This window comes from Dermacentor andersoni, chromosome 1, assembly GCF_023375885.2.
Source record: "Dermacentor andersoni chromosome 1, qqDerAnde1_hic_scaffold, whole genome shotgun sequence".
NCBI classification, from domain to species: Eukaryota; Metazoa; Arthropoda; class Arachnida; order Ixodida; family Ixodidae; genus Dermacentor; species Dermacentor andersoni.
Genome location: NC_092814.1, coordinates 55,609,465 through 55,630,335, shown reverse-complemented (window position 1 = coordinate 55,630,335; position 20,871 = coordinate 55,609,465). Strand labels below are relative to the sequence as shown.

The 20,871-nt window shown below is 43.5% G+C and overlaps 2 protein-coding genes across 4 annotated transcripts in view; both read left to right on the top strand.

The window, feature by feature from the left end:
• The window catches only part of LOC126544599 (Kv channel-interacting protein 4-like), a 617,305-nt gene that overhangs the window by 567,896 nt on the left and 28,538 nt on the right, over positions 1-20,871 (top strand). For 2 of the 3 annotated variants that reach the window (XM_050192021.3, XM_050192022.3), the window contains 2 exons: positions 15,186-15,310; positions 17,804-17,947. In XM_050192021.3, the coding sequence (XP_050047978.1) occupies positions 15,186-15,310; positions 17,804-17,947 (269 nt within the window). Of the gene's footprint in view, positions 1-14,882; positions 15,040-15,185; positions 15,311-17,803; positions 17,948-20,871 lie in introns of those variants that run through there. The other variant, XM_055061516.2, reaches the window with a different exon arrangement.
• Positions 11,399-14,969, top strand: LOC126544596 (regulator of telomere elongation helicase 1 homolog). The gene has a single exon (XM_050192014.2). It carries the CDS (start codon positions 11,730-11,732, stop codon positions 14,649-14,651), a length of 2,922 nt encoding a protein of 973 aa, XP_050047971.1. The 5' UTR covers positions 11,399-11,729; the 3' UTR covers positions 14,652-14,969.

The following is a 20,871-nucleotide window of genomic DNA, read 5'->3' as shown; positions in this document are numbered from 1 at the left end:
GCCGTCATTTCTGCCGGAAAAGTGTTGACTTCTTTTTAGATCGTTAGGGGCCATTATTGATCGAATTTTCTAAACCTGGAGAGACTCTAAATCATTTCAGATATTGTGAGAGGTCGGATCGGCTGCGTGTCGCAAGCAAGAACAAACGACGTGGAAAATTGAGCATTGGAAACATCTTGCTTCACAACATTGCCCGTTCCTACGTCGCTGATGTGGTTAATACGAAACTGGCAAAGTTCAAGTGGGAAACGTTGCAACATTCCTCATGCAGCCCAGACCTGTTGCCTTGCGTCTTCCACATTTGGTAAAATTTGAAAAAACTGCTCAAGGGAACCAGATTCGTGTCGGAAGATGAGGTGTAGTCATTTACAGATTTTTGAGGCAGCAATCCAAGGAGTTTTATGAGACGGGAATTACGCGACTCGTTAGTAGGACAAGTGTCGAAATACTCATGGTGACTACTTTTAAATAAAGTACCCCGTTTATCATATATTCGCATTGGCTCACTTTCATTTGACTCGCCCTCGTATATTTTGCAGAACTCCTGCTTTTTTACATGTGCTCGCAATACACGAGCGGTGACAGCTGCTCCTGCGCAATACATTTTAACAAAGGACAGCGTCATTGAGATTTTCCCCTGGTCGTTGCATATGTACGAAAATGTAAACAAGGTTGTTGAATGACAGATAAATATATATATATATATATATATATATATATATATATATATATATATATATATATATATATATATATATATATATATATATATATATATAGAGAGAGAGAGAGAGAGAGAGAGAGAGAGAGAGAGATCCCTCGACTAATTCTATAAGGAGGAGGCCGAGCTGCAAAGTGAGCCCCCCACGAACGAAATTTCTGGCTACGCCACTGGATATCAGAGCATAAGTTTAGTTACAAGTTGAGTTACTGAAGTGTCTGGAATAACTAGAATTAATTAGGAATCACTGAGACGACCGGGGACGAAATTCAAAATAAATCAGAAAAAAAAGACAAAAAAATTGTACAGTGCAAAGTTCGTGGGTTTCGTTATAGATGTGGTATCAACGCATAAGTTTAGTCACGAGTTACTGAAGTGTGTGGAATAACTAGAATTAGAAATCACTCATTACCGCACACCAAAGCACAGAACTGTAGATTTTAGAGACTTATCGCGTGAGCACGACTTTGGCGAAATTCCTAGAAAGCCGGATGTAGAAAGCGGAAGTAATGACGTCACTAATGACGTCACACACAAGAAGGTGGTGTGATATTTAACTGGCTATAATGGAAAACAGTTGCCTCCGAGTTCTCTTCGTGTGTTGCGTTTGCCTAAAGTTAGCCAATGCCGAGGTGCAAGTGCTACTAAGAGACACCTAAGTCAAACATTAGTGTTGCCTACCTTTCATTTTTTTTTTTTGTTCATTTCATACATTTCCTAATGAAGTTTGTTTTTGATGACTGGGATAGCCGGCAATTAGGTGACCTAATTTCACACTGTTCATCATTTAATATACAACACACACGTAACTACACAAAATGGTTTACACATATAAACTACCTGCGGGTATCATAATTTATTCTTTATTCATAAATGGCCTGCAGCGCCATTAAGGCAATATTGCAGGGGGAGAATCGCGGTAAAACACATCAACATTGTTGGTGGTACCCCATATCGGCAGGTAGTGATTTCCAAGATACAATAGTTCTTGAAAAAAAAAAAGAATATTTAAAGGTACCAGTCCTGGAAAGCTGGAGCCTAACGTTAAGTTAGGCTCCACCTTCAGATAGAGGCTTCAGATAGTCTGATGAGCAGATTCCCGTTTGATTATAGAATATTGAATAAAACAGCTTAAGACGTATAACCTGCTTCATCGTTCAAACAAAGAGATCCAACCAAGTTGTTTTATTGCAATATAAATTACATGGACCGCCAGGCGCATTTCTGCCGTCGCCGTGAGGTTCCGTAAAAGCCCAAGGGCGATAAAATCGTCGCCGCGCGTTGTATGCTGTATGTGTAAATGAAATCTTAGGAGGGTGAGCCGGCGAGCGCGGCTCACTCTCGCGTGTGTGAGCGAGGAAGGTGAGCCGGAAGCGCGCCCTCTTATGTCGCGCGCGAGGCACGGGAGTGAGGCGAGGGAGGGAGGGAGGGGGGGGGGGGGGGGGAGCGCGTTCTCCGGCGGCTTCGGCGCGGCCGTGCGGGCGCCGTATATTGAAAGCGATTTGTGACGTGGCCAAAGTGGGTGCCCGCGCGGGCTTCGTCTTCCAAGCGTTCTGCGATGTTTGTAGAGTGCGCCTACAGTGCCAGTAGCTTTGTATGCGCTGTGCTTTCGACGGTTCGTTCTCGTTGAAGCGAGAGATGCACGAAGGTCAATTCGATCGCTGCTACTGCCGCGATTCCTCACTCCGGCATTTTGACAGCGAGTTCACGCGCTCATCGAGATATATGTGTGGTCATGTTCACCTGTGCTCGCGTGAGACCGTGCTTGTTAATTTAGTTAAAACACGTTGGCGGGCTAGTTGGTTTCAATCTATGATAGAATGTGCAAGCGCAACTGAACGAGGACATTGAAAAAAACAGACACACAGAGACAGCGCTGTCTCTGTGTGTGTCTGTTTCTTTCTGCGTCCTCGTTCAGTCGCGCTTACCCATTATATAATTGTTAATTTAGCTAGTAAGAGACTGTTTACAAGTCTATACGGCCTATAAAACTAATATCTTTACTTCGTATACCTATCTACTTATTTGCTATCACAATCGGTGCTTCGCCTTTCGGGCGAAACTGCGACATTTTTTTTTTTTTCATTGCTGCGACACACAGGAAGCGGTCGTATCTCCCTAGGACAAACTTTGCCGCGACAGATTTAATTTTTTCTTATGCATGAATATGCACACCACAAAACGGAACCCACACAGAGGTCAAATAATTATTTGAGTATTATTTGAATGAATAATGAGTATTATTTCACGTACCACAACACATAGTTATAGACATCATATCAATAGATCAGAGCCTCCTATTCAGACCGGCTTCGCTTAAAAAATCTAAAACAACTTTTGCTACACGCAGCCCATTCTCGGCACCTTCTCCGGCGCCTAGAAGTGTTTCCTCGAGCAGAAAGAGGCCGGAAGTTTAGAGAGGACATCAATCGCTTGAAATGAGCTCCTTTCGGTCGCATATCGTGGATACAAGCAGAGGACATGTTGGATAGTCTCGGTAGTGGAGCAGAGCACACGTATGCAAGAGTCAGAGATATACCAATGCCATTTTTTTTTTAATGCATGGCCGTGATTACGTTACTGGACATTTTCGTTTACGCAGTAATGGCCCCTGGCCTCGTCAAATCTTAAGAGGAAGCCCAAATCTTAAACCTGCGTCCAGTCTATGCCAGCGACCCTGGAATGATTGTATCCGCCCAATGCTTTTCCGTGACCGTTCTCATTGAACGTGAAAGCAGGGCTGTAACATCAATTCGTGAGAAGTGATTGCTATGGAGACGCCGGACGTGTGTGCCGGTTTTGCTGCAGCAACTCCACAACGGCTTCGAATCTTCTGCAGCGGGACTATCTGTCATTTACGAGACGCTTCACTGTAGAGGATCATAATGTCAGTGACTAGTTGCTCGGTCGGTCTAGCGCCGGTCGATAACCACGATATACTGTGACTCGTGGCGAGTTACAAATCTTACGTGCATCCGAAGTGGCTCTTGGCGTATACATATTCGTTCTGGGCGGCACGTGCTTCTGCGACTGCGCCCCAAGTTTACAGAAACAGAGAGAGAAATAACATTTGCTACTCCTAAAGGAACTAAGGCCCAGTCCTGGTCTCCAGGTGGGCTGATGCCTCCTGGCCCAGCACGTACTTTGCGTGCTGCACCAGAAGTGGACGCCATAGTTTTTCCGACTTTCCTCAATAGGGGTCCACTCCTTCCAGCTGCCGGGACTCTGGCTGGGCAGTAGTTTCGAGATCATCGTTTTTCTGGGGGGGGGGAGTTGGCGGGGAACATATACTTGTAACTCTCGAGCATGAGCGCTTTCTAGCGTATAGGCACAGCGGGTATGTCCTAATACCAGAAAAGACGGATGCGGTTTGACTATATATTGCCTAGAATATAGTGTATTCTAGCCACTATGGTTTAACTAAGGTACCCTACAATAGCTGAGTTCTAGAATCGATATCGTTCAGAAGCGTTTGTTCAGCCGTGCATAACTTGAAAGAACTTATCAAACATTTTTCGAAGCATTGAAATTTGCAAAGATCAAGATAAGTCGCGATAGAAGGTCACACCTTTAAAACATTTGTGGCACGTTACATACTATATAATCTACCCGTGAATTGTTACGGGGTGCCCGTAAAAGTGAATGTCACTATTTTTGTCGCTAAAATCGTCAGTCAGTGACGAATACCATATTCAAACAGTAACGCACAGCGTCTCTTCGCAAGTGCTAGCTGTTCCATTTTGGCGGGCCTATATACTTTTTGCCCGTTGAGTTGGTTGTAAATTGCAAATTGTAAATTGGTTGGCCCCATTGCAAGCAGACTTCTCAAACCCCAGGACATTATCCATCTAATTTGGGAGCCAGCTCGTGCCGGCAACCCATGGTAACGAAGCAGCTCACCTAGCCGCCCGAGCAGCAGATAATCAGGAGTTGGGATCGTTCGTGCCCGGATGGCCCTCTTGAACCCATCCTCACCTATCACGAATTCACGCAATTCTACAAGGATTCGCACAGAGCTTAACCCTTCCCGAGCACGATCCTCCCCCCGGAGCAGGCCACGACTCTACCGCGGGTACAGACTCGATCCGTGCTAAGCCCCAGATGATTGGCTGAAAGTTCCAAGCAAGAGTTCAAACCTAACTGCCGGCACTGCGAAGCACTAGCCGCAGACCAAGATCACATACTATGGGGGTACCCATCCAACCCCCTGCCAAGGACGATTCTTCGACAAGCCCCCACGCTCGAGGCCTGGGAGTGTGCGATCAAGACGGATGACCCAGAATGCCAAGTCACGCTGACAGAGTTTGCTAACCGCGTCACGGCCACATGGCCTCCAATCTAGCTCCTCTGCCGGGGTCTCAACTACTAGTTTACCGTTCCAATAAAGCTTAATTCTCTCTCTCCGTGGTTGTAAATGTGAGTAAAAGAACTTGGCTTTTTTTTCTCTCTCTCTCTCTCTTTCTTGACACCATCTACAGTTTGTTTACAGCGAGAAAGGTATCGATGACAGAACGGTACAGCAAGCAAACGATTGTTAAGGAAGTAAACGATTTTCAGCGTGGTTGAAATATGCCCCCTGCTTGATCACATCACGACAGCTTTAATTCACTTTTGTGTGTATATTTATTTTTATACTGCGGGCGCAATAATTCACATTACAGCGAAGCTGCTCATGGCTAGGGTTCGATGCATTTTTCGTGTCCGTCAACGAATCTGTGTCAGCAAAAACTATCATCATCAGCATTGACTCGAGCGTCGTCGACTTCTTCCACAGCTGGATAGACCGTTGGTGCCCCTCGGCACAACCGCGCCAACGCGCTCGGGCCACTGCTCGCGCGTTCATCGTCGTCGTCTTCCACAGCGGTTATCGCTCATCGTTCCAGCGTAGAATTTCACTTCTGTCGTCGTAATGGGGCGGCCGCGTTGAAGAACTTTGTTTTATAAACCGGGGTATGAGCCATTCATTGTCTTACGTGACAGACAAGTTTCTCGTTGGGTAGGCATAGAAATAGTTAGGCATTTAATAACAGAGGTGATTCGAGAATGTGTGTGCGTACCTATCGTCACGATGGCTACCGATTAGGGCAATAAGTATGTTCGTACTTTTGTTCAAATTTCTGTGACACCTCTGTGTGGTGTGCTAAATAGCTTCGCTGGTCATCCACCTTCACAGAGTGGAATGGCTCATGAATTTCTTCCTTTCTCTCTTTCTCTCTTTTTTGCGTGTAATTCATTACCGATGACGTGTAGTGCTGACAAAGGCCAAAAGAAAGAACGAAAATTAATCCTTCCTGAACGTTCTGTCCCACGGAATGTTTCCGAACTGCCGTGCCACCAAAGTTTTCCCATCATTTTTCCCTTTATATTTTCCCCATGAGTTTTCCCACGATGTTTTGACGCCGTATAGGAACAGAACATTTCGTCTATTTTAAGGACTCAATCACTGCACAGCTGTAGTCACTGCAATGAAGTTTGTAGAATGGAACAATGGCATCGTCTCGAAGTCCTTTATTTTTTATTTTTAGCCACAGTGGTTGCAATTATGCAACGTTTTACAAGTAAGAGCAGGCCACCGTACAAAGTCTTCCCTGTCATTACATGCAGGTTCTCCTATAGTGTGTTTAGCTTGAACTGTTTGTCGTCCTCAAGGGGTGGTTCTCTTTGTCTTCCCCATGATGGCCTTGTGTTTTACGTGTCCGTTCTTCATTTACTTCGCGTCGCTTTTTGACGCTGAGTTTTCTCTTAAAGATAAAAGCTCTCCACGGAAATGCACATCAAACGCTACTGCAGCAGACTCAACTACTCGGCACACAGGCTGTACAGGCACTGCGCGTACTTTGCAAGCTTGTGAAAACCACGGTTGCAAACAACTTCAGTCGCGGAACACAACTCTTCCATTTCCTCTGCGAAGCACTGAGACTTAAGTTCGCTCCACCCTTCACGTCTTTGGTTCCTATAGCGCTGTCCTGAAAAGCGCTGGTAGCCAATACTGCACTTCGAAGGGTGTTTCGAAGTTATTTGTCCAGACATGTATTAGTGGCGCATTCGTATGAAGAGAAAAAAGGTAACGCTTGTGTTGAAGGCTTTTCTGGTACTATATATATAGCAAGTAGTGCGTGTATGACACGAATGGACAGTCATCTCCCGCCGAGGGCTTCAGAAAATAACTTGTCAGAAGTGCTCACTACTGTCGCAGTATGCATTGTGTTTTAAGCATATCAGTAACGTTCAATCGGTTTCTCAAAACGCTTGGCCGCTAATACTTAATGCAAATATTTTCTTATCGTTACGCACTGTGGCACTCAGTTACCACATCGTTTTTCTGCGTCTCTTGCTCTCTTGCTCGGCCTTGTGTTATCTAGGTGGTGTTGGCTCTGCTCGCACCGCATCGAAAGAGTGTGCGCGGAGCTATATTTCACGCCAGAAACTTGCTTCGGACCAAAGCGAAATTGATGTGACAGTTTTATTTTTTATGAGAGGGTACACGTGCTGCAAAAACAGCTTTGTGGCAAAAATAAACAGACCTGGAAGCAATCCACGTGTAGAAAAAAAGGCAAAACCGATGCATTCAAGAAAGTAAATGTAACACTTCTAAATGTGCCGAACACACACACACACACACACACACACACACACACACACACACACACACACACACACACACACACACACACACACACACACACACACACACACACACACACACACACACACACACACACACACACACACACACACACACACACACGCACGCACGCACGCACGCACACACGTACGAGACACACACGGTGTCTCGTGGTAGTATGCTGGCGTGTTTCGTGAAATTGCGATAACGACCGCGAGAGAACCGTGAAACGGAGAATCGCGGTTGCAACACCGAGCTGTTAAGTGAGACCTGCACGAGACGACGTAGAAAAGGCGAGTAGAAGCAATGTTCACTGGTGTTATAGATAACCCGCAGCGGATGTGGACGTGGGATGAAGTGACCCGGCAGATGTAGCAAATGAAGGAAATATATACAATATTCATTAGGTACACTGAACCATAATGAACCGTGATAAACCGTGCTCCGGCGGCGGCTACGTCTGTCGCGGCGGCGCGACCCGTATGTTGAAAACGATCTGCGAAAGCCGCAGAGTGCGGCATGTGCTGAGAGCTCCGTAAGCGCTGCGTTCTCGCCGCTTCGTTGACGTTGAAGTGAGAGGCCTGCTGAAAGCAAACGTCCTACGGGACGGATGGAGGGACCGTTTTTCCGTTGGGTAAGGATAGAAATGCTTACGCATCTAAAACCATCAGATTTCAGTGTGCGGCCCTTATTATCTATAAATTCGTAAGCGCCGTCAAACACCAGCTGCTGCCTAGAGGACGTGTTCGAATAGGTCTCCTTCAGCAGCTACGCAGTACTGAGCCCGCTTTATCGCATCTGTGGCTTTCTTCATGATCGACGTTGCAATTCTACGGCAGACATCCGTAATCCTTGCCTTGAGCTCATCTGACGTCCGTCTTGACCACGTAAACGCGATCTTTACCATAACCCCAAAGAAAGAAATCGAGTGGAGAGAGGTCAGGTGACCTAGCCGGCCAGTTTACAGAACCGTGCCTTCCAATCTATTGCACATGAAAAGTCGTATCCAGCCAATTTCGTGCTCTGCTGCTTTGTGCTGGCGCCCCATTCTGCTGATACCACAGACGTGGAAGACGTGAAGGCAGGACTTCGCTGAGAAACTCATCCACTACTCCTTCAAGGATTCCATCCACGTAACGCTGTCCAGTCAGTGTGTGATCGAAGAAATTTAAATTAAAATAAATTAAATTAAATTATGGGGTTTTACGTGCCCTAACCATGATCTGATTATGAGGCACGCTGTAGTAGGGGACTCCGGAAATTTGGACCACCTGGGGTTCTTTAACATGCACCTACATCTAAGTAAATGGGTGTTTTCGCATTTCGCCGCCATAGAAATGCGGCCGCAGTGGCCGGGATTCGATCCCGCGACCTCGTGCTTAGCAGCCCAACACTAGTGATCGAAGATGGGACCGATGATAGCACCGGCGTAAGTTCCGAACCACACATTGAACCCCCACTGGTACTGGTGCCGAGTGTGCTTTACCCAGTGTGGATTGGAGTCACTGCACAGTGTGCATTATGCAAGTTTACCTGGCCGTTTCTGCAAAAATTGGCTTCATCTGATGTTGCTCGGAAAGTCCGGTGACTCACCGGCTTTTGTGAGAACCCGATTCGAGAAATCTAGACCATTCCGCACGTTCCTATCTTCCAAGTATTGGTGCAGGTTAAGGTGGTACGAGTGAAAGGCCTAGTCATTTAGAATCCTCCAAACTGGTGACTTGTAAACTGGTACCTGGGCGGCCACGTCCCGCACGCTAGCATGAGGCCTTGAGGCTCTAAATGCTGGAACATCCGTGCGTAGGCTAATTCAAAGATGGAGTCCTCCGCCGCTGTTTCTGGAAGATGCGGATTTGTCTCAGGTTTTCATGATTTCTCATGAAAGTCGATGCGTTTGGTCTAGCGCCACACTTCCATGACTGATATATATCTGCAGTCTTCCTCTTGTTGCCATTTGCCGCTCCCAAGGCAAAGATCATGTTTTCGTTCTGCACGTTAGAGAAAGACATGGCGACTGGGACGAAACAAAACGCGCATTTAAATTTTGCACTGACGTTGTCAATTCGCTTTTGTGGTGATTGGTTTTGTGACAAAAAAGAAAAAGAAAGAAGAAAACCATCTGTGCACTTTATTTAGACTAAGACAGCAGCTATCACAGCTTGTTTCCGACTAACCCCAAACGCGACGTGTTGCTTCAGCCGGGGCGCAGCAGATAGCACGACCATGTTTTTCTTTATTATTATTATTTCCTTTATTTCGTTCTGGCTAACTCAGATAGAGCTTGTTCGAGGGCGCTGCTTTATGATGCAGGTGGGAACGCAGTCACGTGGTATTTTTCATATTTTGCAGGGCTTATTTATCAGTCGGAAGAAATTTGTACGCAATTAGTACGTCGTTGAAAATACCGCAGTTAGATGTCCTTTGGCTGTGCCTACGAATGCCTCATTGACACTTTGATAATTAGCATAGTACGTCTCGAGATAGATAATTAATTACAATTACCTAATTAAATCTCAGTAATGAAAAAGTTACTGGCAGGTATTCCACTGTACCGGAAACAATATGCACTAGGTTTCCTTCGAGTAACGCACTTGCTCTATTTCTAAATCTGGGTGCATGGTAGTTAATTGGGGCGCCCTGTATATATTTATGACCTCTGCGTGCAGGTGACGGTGTTTTCATCCCTTATAAATGTTGTAAATTATTAGAAGATTTTTTTTATGAATCGTTAGGATTGCTTACTGGAAAGAGAAGCAATACTAAGACACATATCATTCACGTGCATTTCACACGCCGTTCATAAAAAAACTCTGTCGAAGGGGTCACTGAAGTCTGCAAGTTTTTTTCAGGGTCAAAAAAGTACGCAAAGCAATTTGAAGCAAGTGAACATACAGCAACATATTCACTCTCTAGGCATAGGCTATCCATACCTCTAGAAATAATGTTTAATTGGCTACCTGCATCTCTTTCAAAAATATGATAAACTTTGTATTGTGTGCTTGTTTAAATATATTGTATATGTGCATGGTATCTACAGTGGAAATTTAAAACAATGTTGAAGTGAGAAAATATGGACCAGGTAGCCGGCGCTAGTGCTTCTAATGCGCTTGTCCTCCTATTGTCAGAATTTGCAGAAATAAAGCGAAAGTTAATTAAATGCCTTGCAGGTCCGCGCCAACAATGAGAATAAAACTTTAGGGGCAAAGGTCGAGGCAAGTCAAAAGAAACCTCAAATGCTGTGGATGACGAAACTCTGGTACCGACATTTTGGATGTGTGTGTGTGTGGGGGGGGGGGGGGGCTCTGCCTCCTCCGGAATTTTCCGGTGGGGGCTCTGGCCCCGGCGCCCCCCCGTAGTCGGCGCCTATGAATGAATGAAGAACACTCGCCTGACAGCCCTGTGGCAATCTGGCAAGTAAAGAGCGAAACGCACGCTGCAATTTCTATTCCAATTTCGTGTACGCATTTCGGCTCCTATGTTTGCTATAACATTCGGTTATCTCATACTGCCCACCTTTAGGACGTTCGTTCACAACAACAGATGCTAGCCAGTCGTGATGCTGTACAGCGAAGAAGGCCGGACAATGGCAAATAACGCTTACGAACGAAAGAAAACGATTTTACGACCCGCCCAAACGCTACCGCCAGCCACTAATAAACAAAGCGGCCTTGTGTCTCCCCGTGTCTATGACCGTGAAGCGGGCCTAAATGCTCTCCTCCTCGCTGGGAATGAAAAAGAATAGGAAGACAGACACCCCATAAAATGAAAAGCCCACGACTGTCCTACACGTGCTGCCACCTCGTGCAATACTACAAAAACGTGTGGATTTATTTATGACCTCCGAGATTGAGCGTCGTCAGCTGTGTGATCTTGGAAGTTCTTTGGCCGTTGCAATGTAGATAAGAACGTTAATAGTACACATTGGAAAGTATTATAGCGTTATAACTAAATAACATGTTTTGTGCAAAATCGTGTTTGCCTTACATTTGATTGCGCAAAAGAAATAGCAGTGCCCGAAGCTCTTGCAACGGCGCCCGTCCGTATTTATCATCATCGTCGTTGTCGTTTACGCGGTCGATGTGGTTTCCATGCGCGATTTTCCCGCGCTCTCTGCTTTCGTGTTTTCACCTTCCGTGGAATAATGCTGCAACTGTTTCGCTGAAATCACGGCGCTATTTGCCAGCGGTGAAATGTGCTATAGATTTTGCTGTTTACCACAAGCTGGTTTCGCTGGTGTGTGCGAAAGGGACTAACGGATCGATTCTACTGCGCCACTGAAAGGCGGTATTTTGGTGATTTCCACGCTGTGCGCCCTGAACTCACATGCTTCTAGTGCCGAACCGCTGGATGTGATCGTCACTGGAGTGCTCTTACGGAACAGTGATGTCGCAAATGCTAAACTTGCGGGGTGTGACAATTCACTTCCCGCATGAGCCGTACGATGTGCAAAAGAAGTACATGGAAAAGGTGATAGAATGTCTGCAGACTGGCGTGAATGGCATCCTGGAGAGCCCAACAGGAACGGGAAAAACACTTTCACTATTATGCTCATCATTAGCCTGGCTTGAAGATCACAAAGCAGCAATTCAATTGAGCGCTGGACAGCACCGGTTGTCTGACGTGAACTCGTCGGGATTCCTGTCGCAACTGCAACATCTTTTTGATCAACAGGAATCGGCAAATCGACCAAGTCCTATGTGTCCCAAGATTATCTACAGCTCAAGAACTCATTCACAGCTGTCACAAGCCATTAACGAGTTAAAAAAGACTAACTACAAATATGTGAAGTCCGTAGTCTTGGGTTCCCGAGATCAGTTGTGCATCAACCCGGAGGTGCAGAGACTGCAAGACAATGCTACGAAATTGCGGGTTTGCCGACATAAAGTAACGACAAGAACTTGCCCCTTTCACTTGAACTATGACACCAAAATGACAAGGTCCGAGTATCAAGACACTCCTGTAATGGATATTGAAGACTTGGGCAAGCTTGGCAAAAAATTTGTCTGTTGCCCGTATTATGCGGCCAAGACACTAAAAGGGAAAGCCGACATTGTCTTTATGCCTTACAATTATCTTGTCGATGCAAAGTCACGAAAGGCACATGGTGTTGAGCTAGAAGGAAATGTGGTCATATTTGATGAAGCTCACAACATAGAAGGCATGTGTGAAGAGAGCATGTCATTCCAGCTCCTCTCATCGGATTTGGCATTGTGCATAAAGGAAATAACTCATGCAGCAGACCTGAAACAGCAAAAAGAGACTGAAGCGGCTGCTGGAGTCGAAGGAGTTGATCCAGATTTCACATTGCTTGATGTGGCTAAGATAAAAGCTATTTTGCTTTCCCTTGAAAAGTATGTGGATGAACTGCTTATGCAGGTGAATGGAGAATCGACAACAAAATCTGGAGATTTTATGTTTACCATGCTGAAAGAAGCGGGTGTTAGTCGACAAAACAAAGATGAACTTATGGACCTCCTCGACAAAATTGTTTCTTTCCTTGAAGTCAACGCAGTTGGAGCATTCAGTCCTAGAGGAGTAGGCCTGAACCGCCTGATAACTATTCTCAGCAGCCTCTATTCTGTTGAGGGAGAAGGCTTGTCAGTAGAGTTGATATTCAAGACTAAGTTTAAGATCCACATCCAAAAAGATGTGAACAAGAAAAAGAAGGGATCTCAGGATGTCTGGACTGTTCCCTCAACCATGCCCAAAAAGCTTGATTGGTGTCTTAATTGTTGGTGCTTCTCACCAAGTGTGAGTATGGACAACCTCTTAAAGCAGGGTGCCCGCTGCATTATTCTGACTAGTGGCACACTGTCTCCACTCAGTTCATTTGCAGCTGAACTGGGTATTCCATTCCCTGTACAACTGGAGAACCCACATGTTATTAAGGAAGAACAAATCTATGTGTCTGTGCTTAGCAATGGTTATGATGGAGAAATCTTGAATTGCAGCTATGACAACAGGAACAATCCTGCCTACATAGGTTCTCTTGGTAGAACACTTTGTAATCTTTGCAGGATCATTCCAGGGGGTGTATTGCTCTTCTTCCCATCATATGCTGTCATGAGAAATTTTGTTGAGGCCTGGACTTCAAATGGAACCATGACTTCACTTGCACTTGTCAAACCAACAGTTATGGAAGTCCAGAGGAGTACAGACTTCTCCTCACTCATTCAAGAGTATTGTGAAAATGTGGACTCACCTGAAAAAAAGGGTTGCCTTCTTATGGCAGTGTGCAGGGGACGCATGAGTGAGGGCATGGATTTCACAGACCAGTACGCTCGTGCAGCCATCATAGTTGGCTTTCCATTACCCCCTTGCTTTGATCCCAGGGTTCAGCTTAAGAAGCAGTACCTCGACGAGTCACCATCACGCACTGTTTTCTCTGGAAACGATTGGTATGTGCTGCAGGCAACTAGAGCAGTCAATCAAGCAGTTGGTCGTGTCATACGCCACCAGCGTGATTTCGGTGCAATCTTGTTCTGTGACAAGCGTTACAGTGAGCCACGAAATCTGAGTCAGTTATCAAAATGGGTGAAAGAGAAAGCCAGGCTACGTTCTAGCTTTAGTGTTGTCCTGAAAGAGCTGTCTGTTTTCTTCAGAGCTGCAGGTGTGTCAAATGAAAGCAACAGAGCTACAGTAAAAATGCTGGTGGGCTCAAGAAATGGAAATGCATTTGGAATCCCATCAAAGGAAAGCACACCGAATTTGAGAAGCCTCACATTCTCTGGACAGCCAGTGGCTGACAATGACGAAAATGTTTTGAAGACTTACCTGGCCAACAAGGGGGGGCCCACCAAGGAACACTCACAAGACAGAGGCCAGCAAGGACGAAACTTGTTTGATGTCCTCAACAGTAGTTCAGCATCAAAGGCACTGGACTTTTGCAGCCTCCGCAAGGTCAACTTCAGAAGCACCGATGACAAACAGACGGAAGAACACTATATGCAGAACCCCAAAAAACGGAAACTTTTTGTGCCACTCAAGGGAATTGGACCTCCCCAGTCTTCTGCTATTTGTGATGGTGCTGGCACATCTTACGCTAGGGGCTCAGAGTCATCAAAGGATATTTGGAAGTCTGTCTTGGCGTCACTTAAAAAGTGTCTGAACGATATTGACTACAACAGTGTTTGCATCAACATGAAGGCATACCTCAGAACTAATGACTCTGATGCACTTGCACAGTCACTTGGTCAGTGTCTGCTGGACGTTCCCGACAGAGATGAACTCCTTGCCTGCCTGGCAAGAGTAGTTACATCATCTCAAAGAGAGGACTTTGTAGCAAAATGCCGTGCTCACTGGTGAAGTGAAATATGTGGTGATGTGATGAAGTACACATGCCTCATGATTGATATTAATATACCTCATGTACGTTCTTAATTGATGCAAGTTAACATTGTGCCCTGTGAAATAATCCCTTAGTGTCTCATCAGAAATCACTTTATAGTAATCATATATCGTAGTTAGAGCTTTGATAGCCCTTATATCAGCATTGAGGGCCTCCCTTTTTCTTTTTTCTTTTAGCGTGCATGGGTGATGCTGCATCGGGGTCAGAAAGGACTCATTGCAAGAACTTGCTGCATGTGTGTGTTTGTCAAAAATAAAGTAAATCGTGTTCCTTTATTGTGGTTGTCTTGCATGATTGCATCCCAGAAGACCAAGAGGCCAGTTAGCCACCAGAAAGTGTGTTTTGGTGAGCTGTTCAGATTGTGGCCTCTGGTTACCTATAGCCATACATTGTGCACTTATATTTATTGCTGACATTTGCTATTAAGCCTTAACTCCACTTGCATTATAAGTACTAGAGTCATTCATATGTCCTTTCTTTATTGTTTTCAGACAGCGAGATTGATGAATTAGAAGGTCCGACTGTGCACTACAAGCCAGAAGCAATTGAAACGCTGTGTCAGCTCACTAAATTCAATAAACGAGAACTGCAGCTTATGTACAGAGGCTTTAAGCAGGTAAGAAATGGCAAGCTTCCATTTTCGAAGTAATAGTAATTTCATTTGGTGCTGTTTATTTGTATGCATTATACATACTGCGAACAATATGGTGTTAGATAACTAATTTTTTGGTTTTCACTGTTCTTGATGCTTCAGGTTGTTTCATGCTGCTTTGTAATGGTGTCATGCTGTTTCATTCCATGCACTGATATCTCTGGAACACATAAATTGAAGCATAATGCCCATCCTAGAGTAAAGTAACAGTAAATTGTTTTTTTCTTTGTTTATTCTGAATTCAGTCACCATGTAATGCAAGAGTCAATGTTTCCACTTAACTAGATGCAAAAAATACTGCTTAGCACTTTGTGCTTCTGGTAGAATGCACCTCAATTTATAGAGTGTATTGGGGCCAATTCAGGTGCCTAGCACATTGCTCAGTTGCTATGAAAGTCACCCTGCAATAGTTGTATAGGTGCAGCAGTGCAGTAATATCATCTGCTTAGTTCAATATAACTGCACAAAGCCCAAGCACCATTGCTCATTAAGGAAAATTATAACAACTTGTTCACCTTTATATCTGGCTATTGGGAGTGCATTCATACAAAAAAAAAATGTTAGTTGAGTAAAACAATGTGTATATCAATGAAGTAGTAATTGGTTTCCTCAACTACCCATAACTGGACACTTGCTCTAGGATATGAAAAACACTAGCCATGGGCATTGTGTTAGGTTTTCCACTTAAATCAGTATTTCGAGGTGTCAGAATGAGCATGTCAAAAATGATACATTAGACTTCATGGAGATAACCAATTTAATATTTTTTTTTAAATTTCAATATAGGCTCACTCCTAAATTAATTCCATTTAATTAAAACTTGAGCTATGGCACTTGGATTGCTCAGGAAGCTATTATACTGCATTGCTCTCGAGTTTCCTTGTGTTAAGCATTTGCTCACTTTTCGTATTCCCTAATTCTGGTTGCTCGTTTAGAGAAAAAAAATGGTAGAGGTATGTGTTGAAAATTAAATTCACCTGTGACCCAGGTTACCTAGGTTATCCATTACGTCAACAAGTAAAGACTTTACACTTGAGCCCTGAAAAATGCTCTTGGTGTGGGAACTAAATGGATAATTTAACATGCATTTTACTGAACAACAAACACAGCAGCAGTGCTTTAAAGAATATGCCTGATATCAATCTTAGCTCAAAAAAAAAAAAAGGCCACTACATGACCACACATTCGCACTGCAAGTAATGATTGACATGTCTATCTTCCAGTGCTTTCTTCTGTAGCACTTCATGCAGCCTAACAGAACTTGCAGCACACTTCTAATCCAAAGTGTGGGAAGATGTTTGCAGCATTGCTTTGAAAATCATTACTTTCATTGGTCGGTTGTGAGTAAGGTGTCAGCTTGACATGTACACTTAGTATTGAAGTACCTCGAAGAGATATCTTATTGGCTGTATGAGCTGGACTCCTTTAGTTGCAATGACAAGTCACTGTTAGCTTGCAGACAGCAGGGGCCATGAACAGGGAGAGCAAGCAATGAAATAAAGTGGCAGAAGAAATTAATAAGGTGAATGAGTAAATTTGTCTGCCCAAAAGCAGCCACAGCTGGATTAGGTCAATGTAAAACTCAAAAGAAGCATACACTGTTATTCTGGATCATCATCCTGCTAGCAGAAGACTGGAGCTTCCAGCATGCTAGGAATTGGGAAAGCAGAGGGAAGCTTTAAATGGGTCACAGAAAGCAACACTTGGATCTTCATATAAGTCCTCTGATACAAAACTGTGTGAACTATTCTTGCAGGAGGAGATTCCTGAAGTAGGGTCATTGCATAAAAAGTGCCCTGATAATTAATTAAGCAGTTTTGCAGGGTCCTTTAACAAGTTCATTTGTTCCTTCCCTTAACCAAAACAACCTAATGCTCCTGTGTCAGATAGAGGGCATGGCCAGAGTTGAATTACTTTCAGATCAGTCAAATTTCCTTCCCTGGCAATAGCATGCTTTAGATGTGAGGCAGCAAAACAACAAAGAAAAATTGCAATATCCTGCAAAACAAAAAGCCAAGAATATACCGACGCTGCATGAAACGTGCCAAGTGCATGAAAAGTCAAAAAGGTTGATCCCTTCAAGATGCTAATTATGAAGATTATATGTGACTTAAATCAGCATTGCATAGGCCATCATTATGAAAACAATTTTACATTGGATATAAATTAAAACACCTATTTTATATTTTTAAATGCTGTGGCTGTTGTAACTTTTCACATTCTTACACATCTTTTTTTGCATGTATTGGGAGATTAGACAAAATGTTTCTTAAATTTGCCTGTAAATTGGAGCTGTTTCTTTTAACTATGACAAATATGATTGCATGCAATGCAACATTTATTATTGATAAGCACGCATATGTTTACTGTGTATTGAAGTAAACAAAACAACCGGTTTTGCTATCCAGAGCTTAGGCTGACTGTTGACACTATATTTTTGCTGCATATTGCTCGCAGGAATGCCCATCTGGGATGGTTAAAGAGGAGACGTTCAAGATAATCTACTCACAGTTCTTCCCAAGAGGTGCAGATGCTAGTCAGTATGCTCATTTCGTCTTCAATACCTTTGACCAGGACCACACTGGGGCAATAACATTCACGGTAAGAATTGTGATCTGCACCTTGCTAATTTTATGTCACACTGCAGTATACTTGTTGCTGCTACATTTTGTGGGTAAGCTTTGTTCATGTGCAACTTACACTTCCTATAGGTCAGCATCTCCTGTAGCTGTGTGCGGGATGTTCTTTGTTAAAGGGCTGCACAAATTATCTTTAAAGAGCAATTGCTGTCTTTGTCTCTCACGCACACTTATGAATATATATTTTAAGTGCATACACCATATGCAGTGAAATTCTCATCATTAATGGTTTCATAAGGCAGATATAGAAACATGGACAGAAGAGGAAAGAAAAGGACAATACAAATGGTATTCATTTAGTTCCTTTCCATTTCCCTTGTGTCTGTGTTTCCAAGCCGGCCTTTTCCATCCATGAATCTTTACTAACTGGCTCAGCTCTCTGTCATTACCCGCTGTGGTTTCTTAGAGGCTGTGATATTGGGCTGCTAAACACGAAGTCGCAGGATCGCATCCTGGCCATGGCGGCCGCATTTCGATTGGGGGCGAAATGCGAAAACACCCATGTACTTAGATTTAGGTGCATGTTAAGGAACCCCAGGTAATCAAAATTTCCGGAGTCCCCCACTACGGCGCGCCTCATAATCAGATTGTGGTTTTGGCACGTAGAATGCCATAATATAATTTAAACATTTTTAGCTCTCTGTCATTCTGACTACCAGCCATTCATTGGGAGTTCACTCATGCAGTGTGTTTGCTCATGTTGTTTATTTGCATGCTGTGGTCAGCGTGAACTATTATCAGCTTGTAGTTGTATTACATTTGTCTGTCTGTATTCAAGGAGTTTAGGCCATACTATTGTTTAGGCCATACTATTGTTATTGGCTGTACTATTATCATCATGTACGCAGATGACACAACACTTTTATTTCGTCATACTGATTGTAAATCGCTTCAACGTGACATAAATGAATGCCTTAAAAATTTGAGCACATCCAGTATATTGAACTCATTAGAGGTAAATACTAACAAAATGAATGCCTATCTTTTCATTCCAAGACAATCGACCGCCACACTAACAGGTAATCTTATTCTTAAGAATTATGCTGTGGAGATGGTTGACTCGGTTAAAACACTTGGAATATACTTTCATAAAAACATGTCCTGGGATACTCACATCAATTACATAATTACTCGGATATCAAAAGCTGTCGGCATATTGGCAATATTTCGTTTCTTTCTACCATCTAGTATTAAATTGTCTACCTACTATGCACTGCTTGCCTCTCACTTGAATTATTGCTTGCTTGTTTGGGGCAAAAAAGCTTTAACAAACATAAACTGTCTGCATACACTTCAAAAGAAAGCACTTCAACACATAGCTGGTGAGCCTTTCCACGCCCACACTAAACCCCTTTTCAAGCGTTTTAACCTTGTCTGCATTCCCAGTCTTTACGCATATACACTGGCAATAAAATACAAACAAAATATTATCACTCTTGAAAAGATGCTAGATTCTATTGCTCATTTAACTTTGAAGACACGCATTTACCCTACACGTCATACAAATATTTGGAGCGTGCCGTATTCCCGTACATCTTATGGTACGCAGATTTCAAAGTTTCAAAGTTTCAAAGTTTATTTGTCAATACAGCATACAAATACATAAATTCTGACCTGCCTAAGCATGTTGTGATGCTTCGCCACACTCTCCCTGTTCTTCTGAAGTATCTGCATGAGAACGAAATTGCAATAGAAAATGTAAATAAAAAAAACTTTACGCACATTTTTTGTTATGCAGCTATAGGACTCCTTGTATTTATATTGTGTCTATTTTGCATAATTCTCCCAAATTACACTCATTCTTATTGTTATATGCTTTATATTCTCTTTTGCATCCCTTTATGTTATTGATACCTGTGCTTGTATCACGCTTGTATAATAATTGCGACTGAATTGTATTACTATGTGCCTTTTTTTTCCCCTGGACACCACGGCTATCTGTCATGTAAACAGGGGCCTAAACCTTCGTCAAGTGAACTAGTTTTCACTTTTCGTTCAGGCCTCCCTCCATTTCTTTAGGGAAAAATAAACTTGATTTGATTTGATTTGATGAGGACAATCAAATGATGAGTGCATGACGACGATGACATAACGACGACCATATCACGCTGCCTGTATGACAACGATGGCCTGACGACAATGGGTTGACGTCAACGGCATGACGAGAGACAGGTGACAAAACTGAAATGACCACGATGGAATGACCATGACGGCACCACAACCACGAGCACATGCCTTAGCCCAAACTGGTAGACAACTTGTGTCGCTGTGCCAACGTAAGAGGCTATATGGATAGATAGATAGGTGCAAAACACTTGAAGTAGGCAAAGAATGCTAATTGCTTTAAATAGTTTCATTGGTTACATGCAAGTATAAGCTTGAAAATTTCTTTTGATAGGACTGTGCACCACACTGGAGTTGCAAAGAGGGTGGGCTCCTTCATGGCAAGAAGATTTCTCATCGCTTAAACTGAGATGCTAAATGTGCAGGCAGCCTAAATATAAGGCATTCTTGGTTAAAACATCATTAGTTATCACACAGAAAAATTCGGCACTTCACATACTCCCCAAGTAACCAGTCCCTCTATGCAGAATAATCCTTCACTTTGAAGAATGGATTCGTGATTTGCTAAGGCCGAGTTTGCTTAACTGCCCAACATGTAATTTTTTGTATGCCGAGTAGCGTTTTTGACATGCTGAAGTGAAGTTTCAGTTGTGGTAGCCCAGCAACCCACTTATTAAATTACTATAGTAAGTAAGTTCTCACTCAAACAACATTTCATTGTTCTTGGTATGAATGCACTCTCCGTGGCCCGAAATAAAGGGGAACAATTTGTTTTTACTTTCTTAGGCTTGGAATAATGCTTGGGCTTTGTGGGGTTAACTG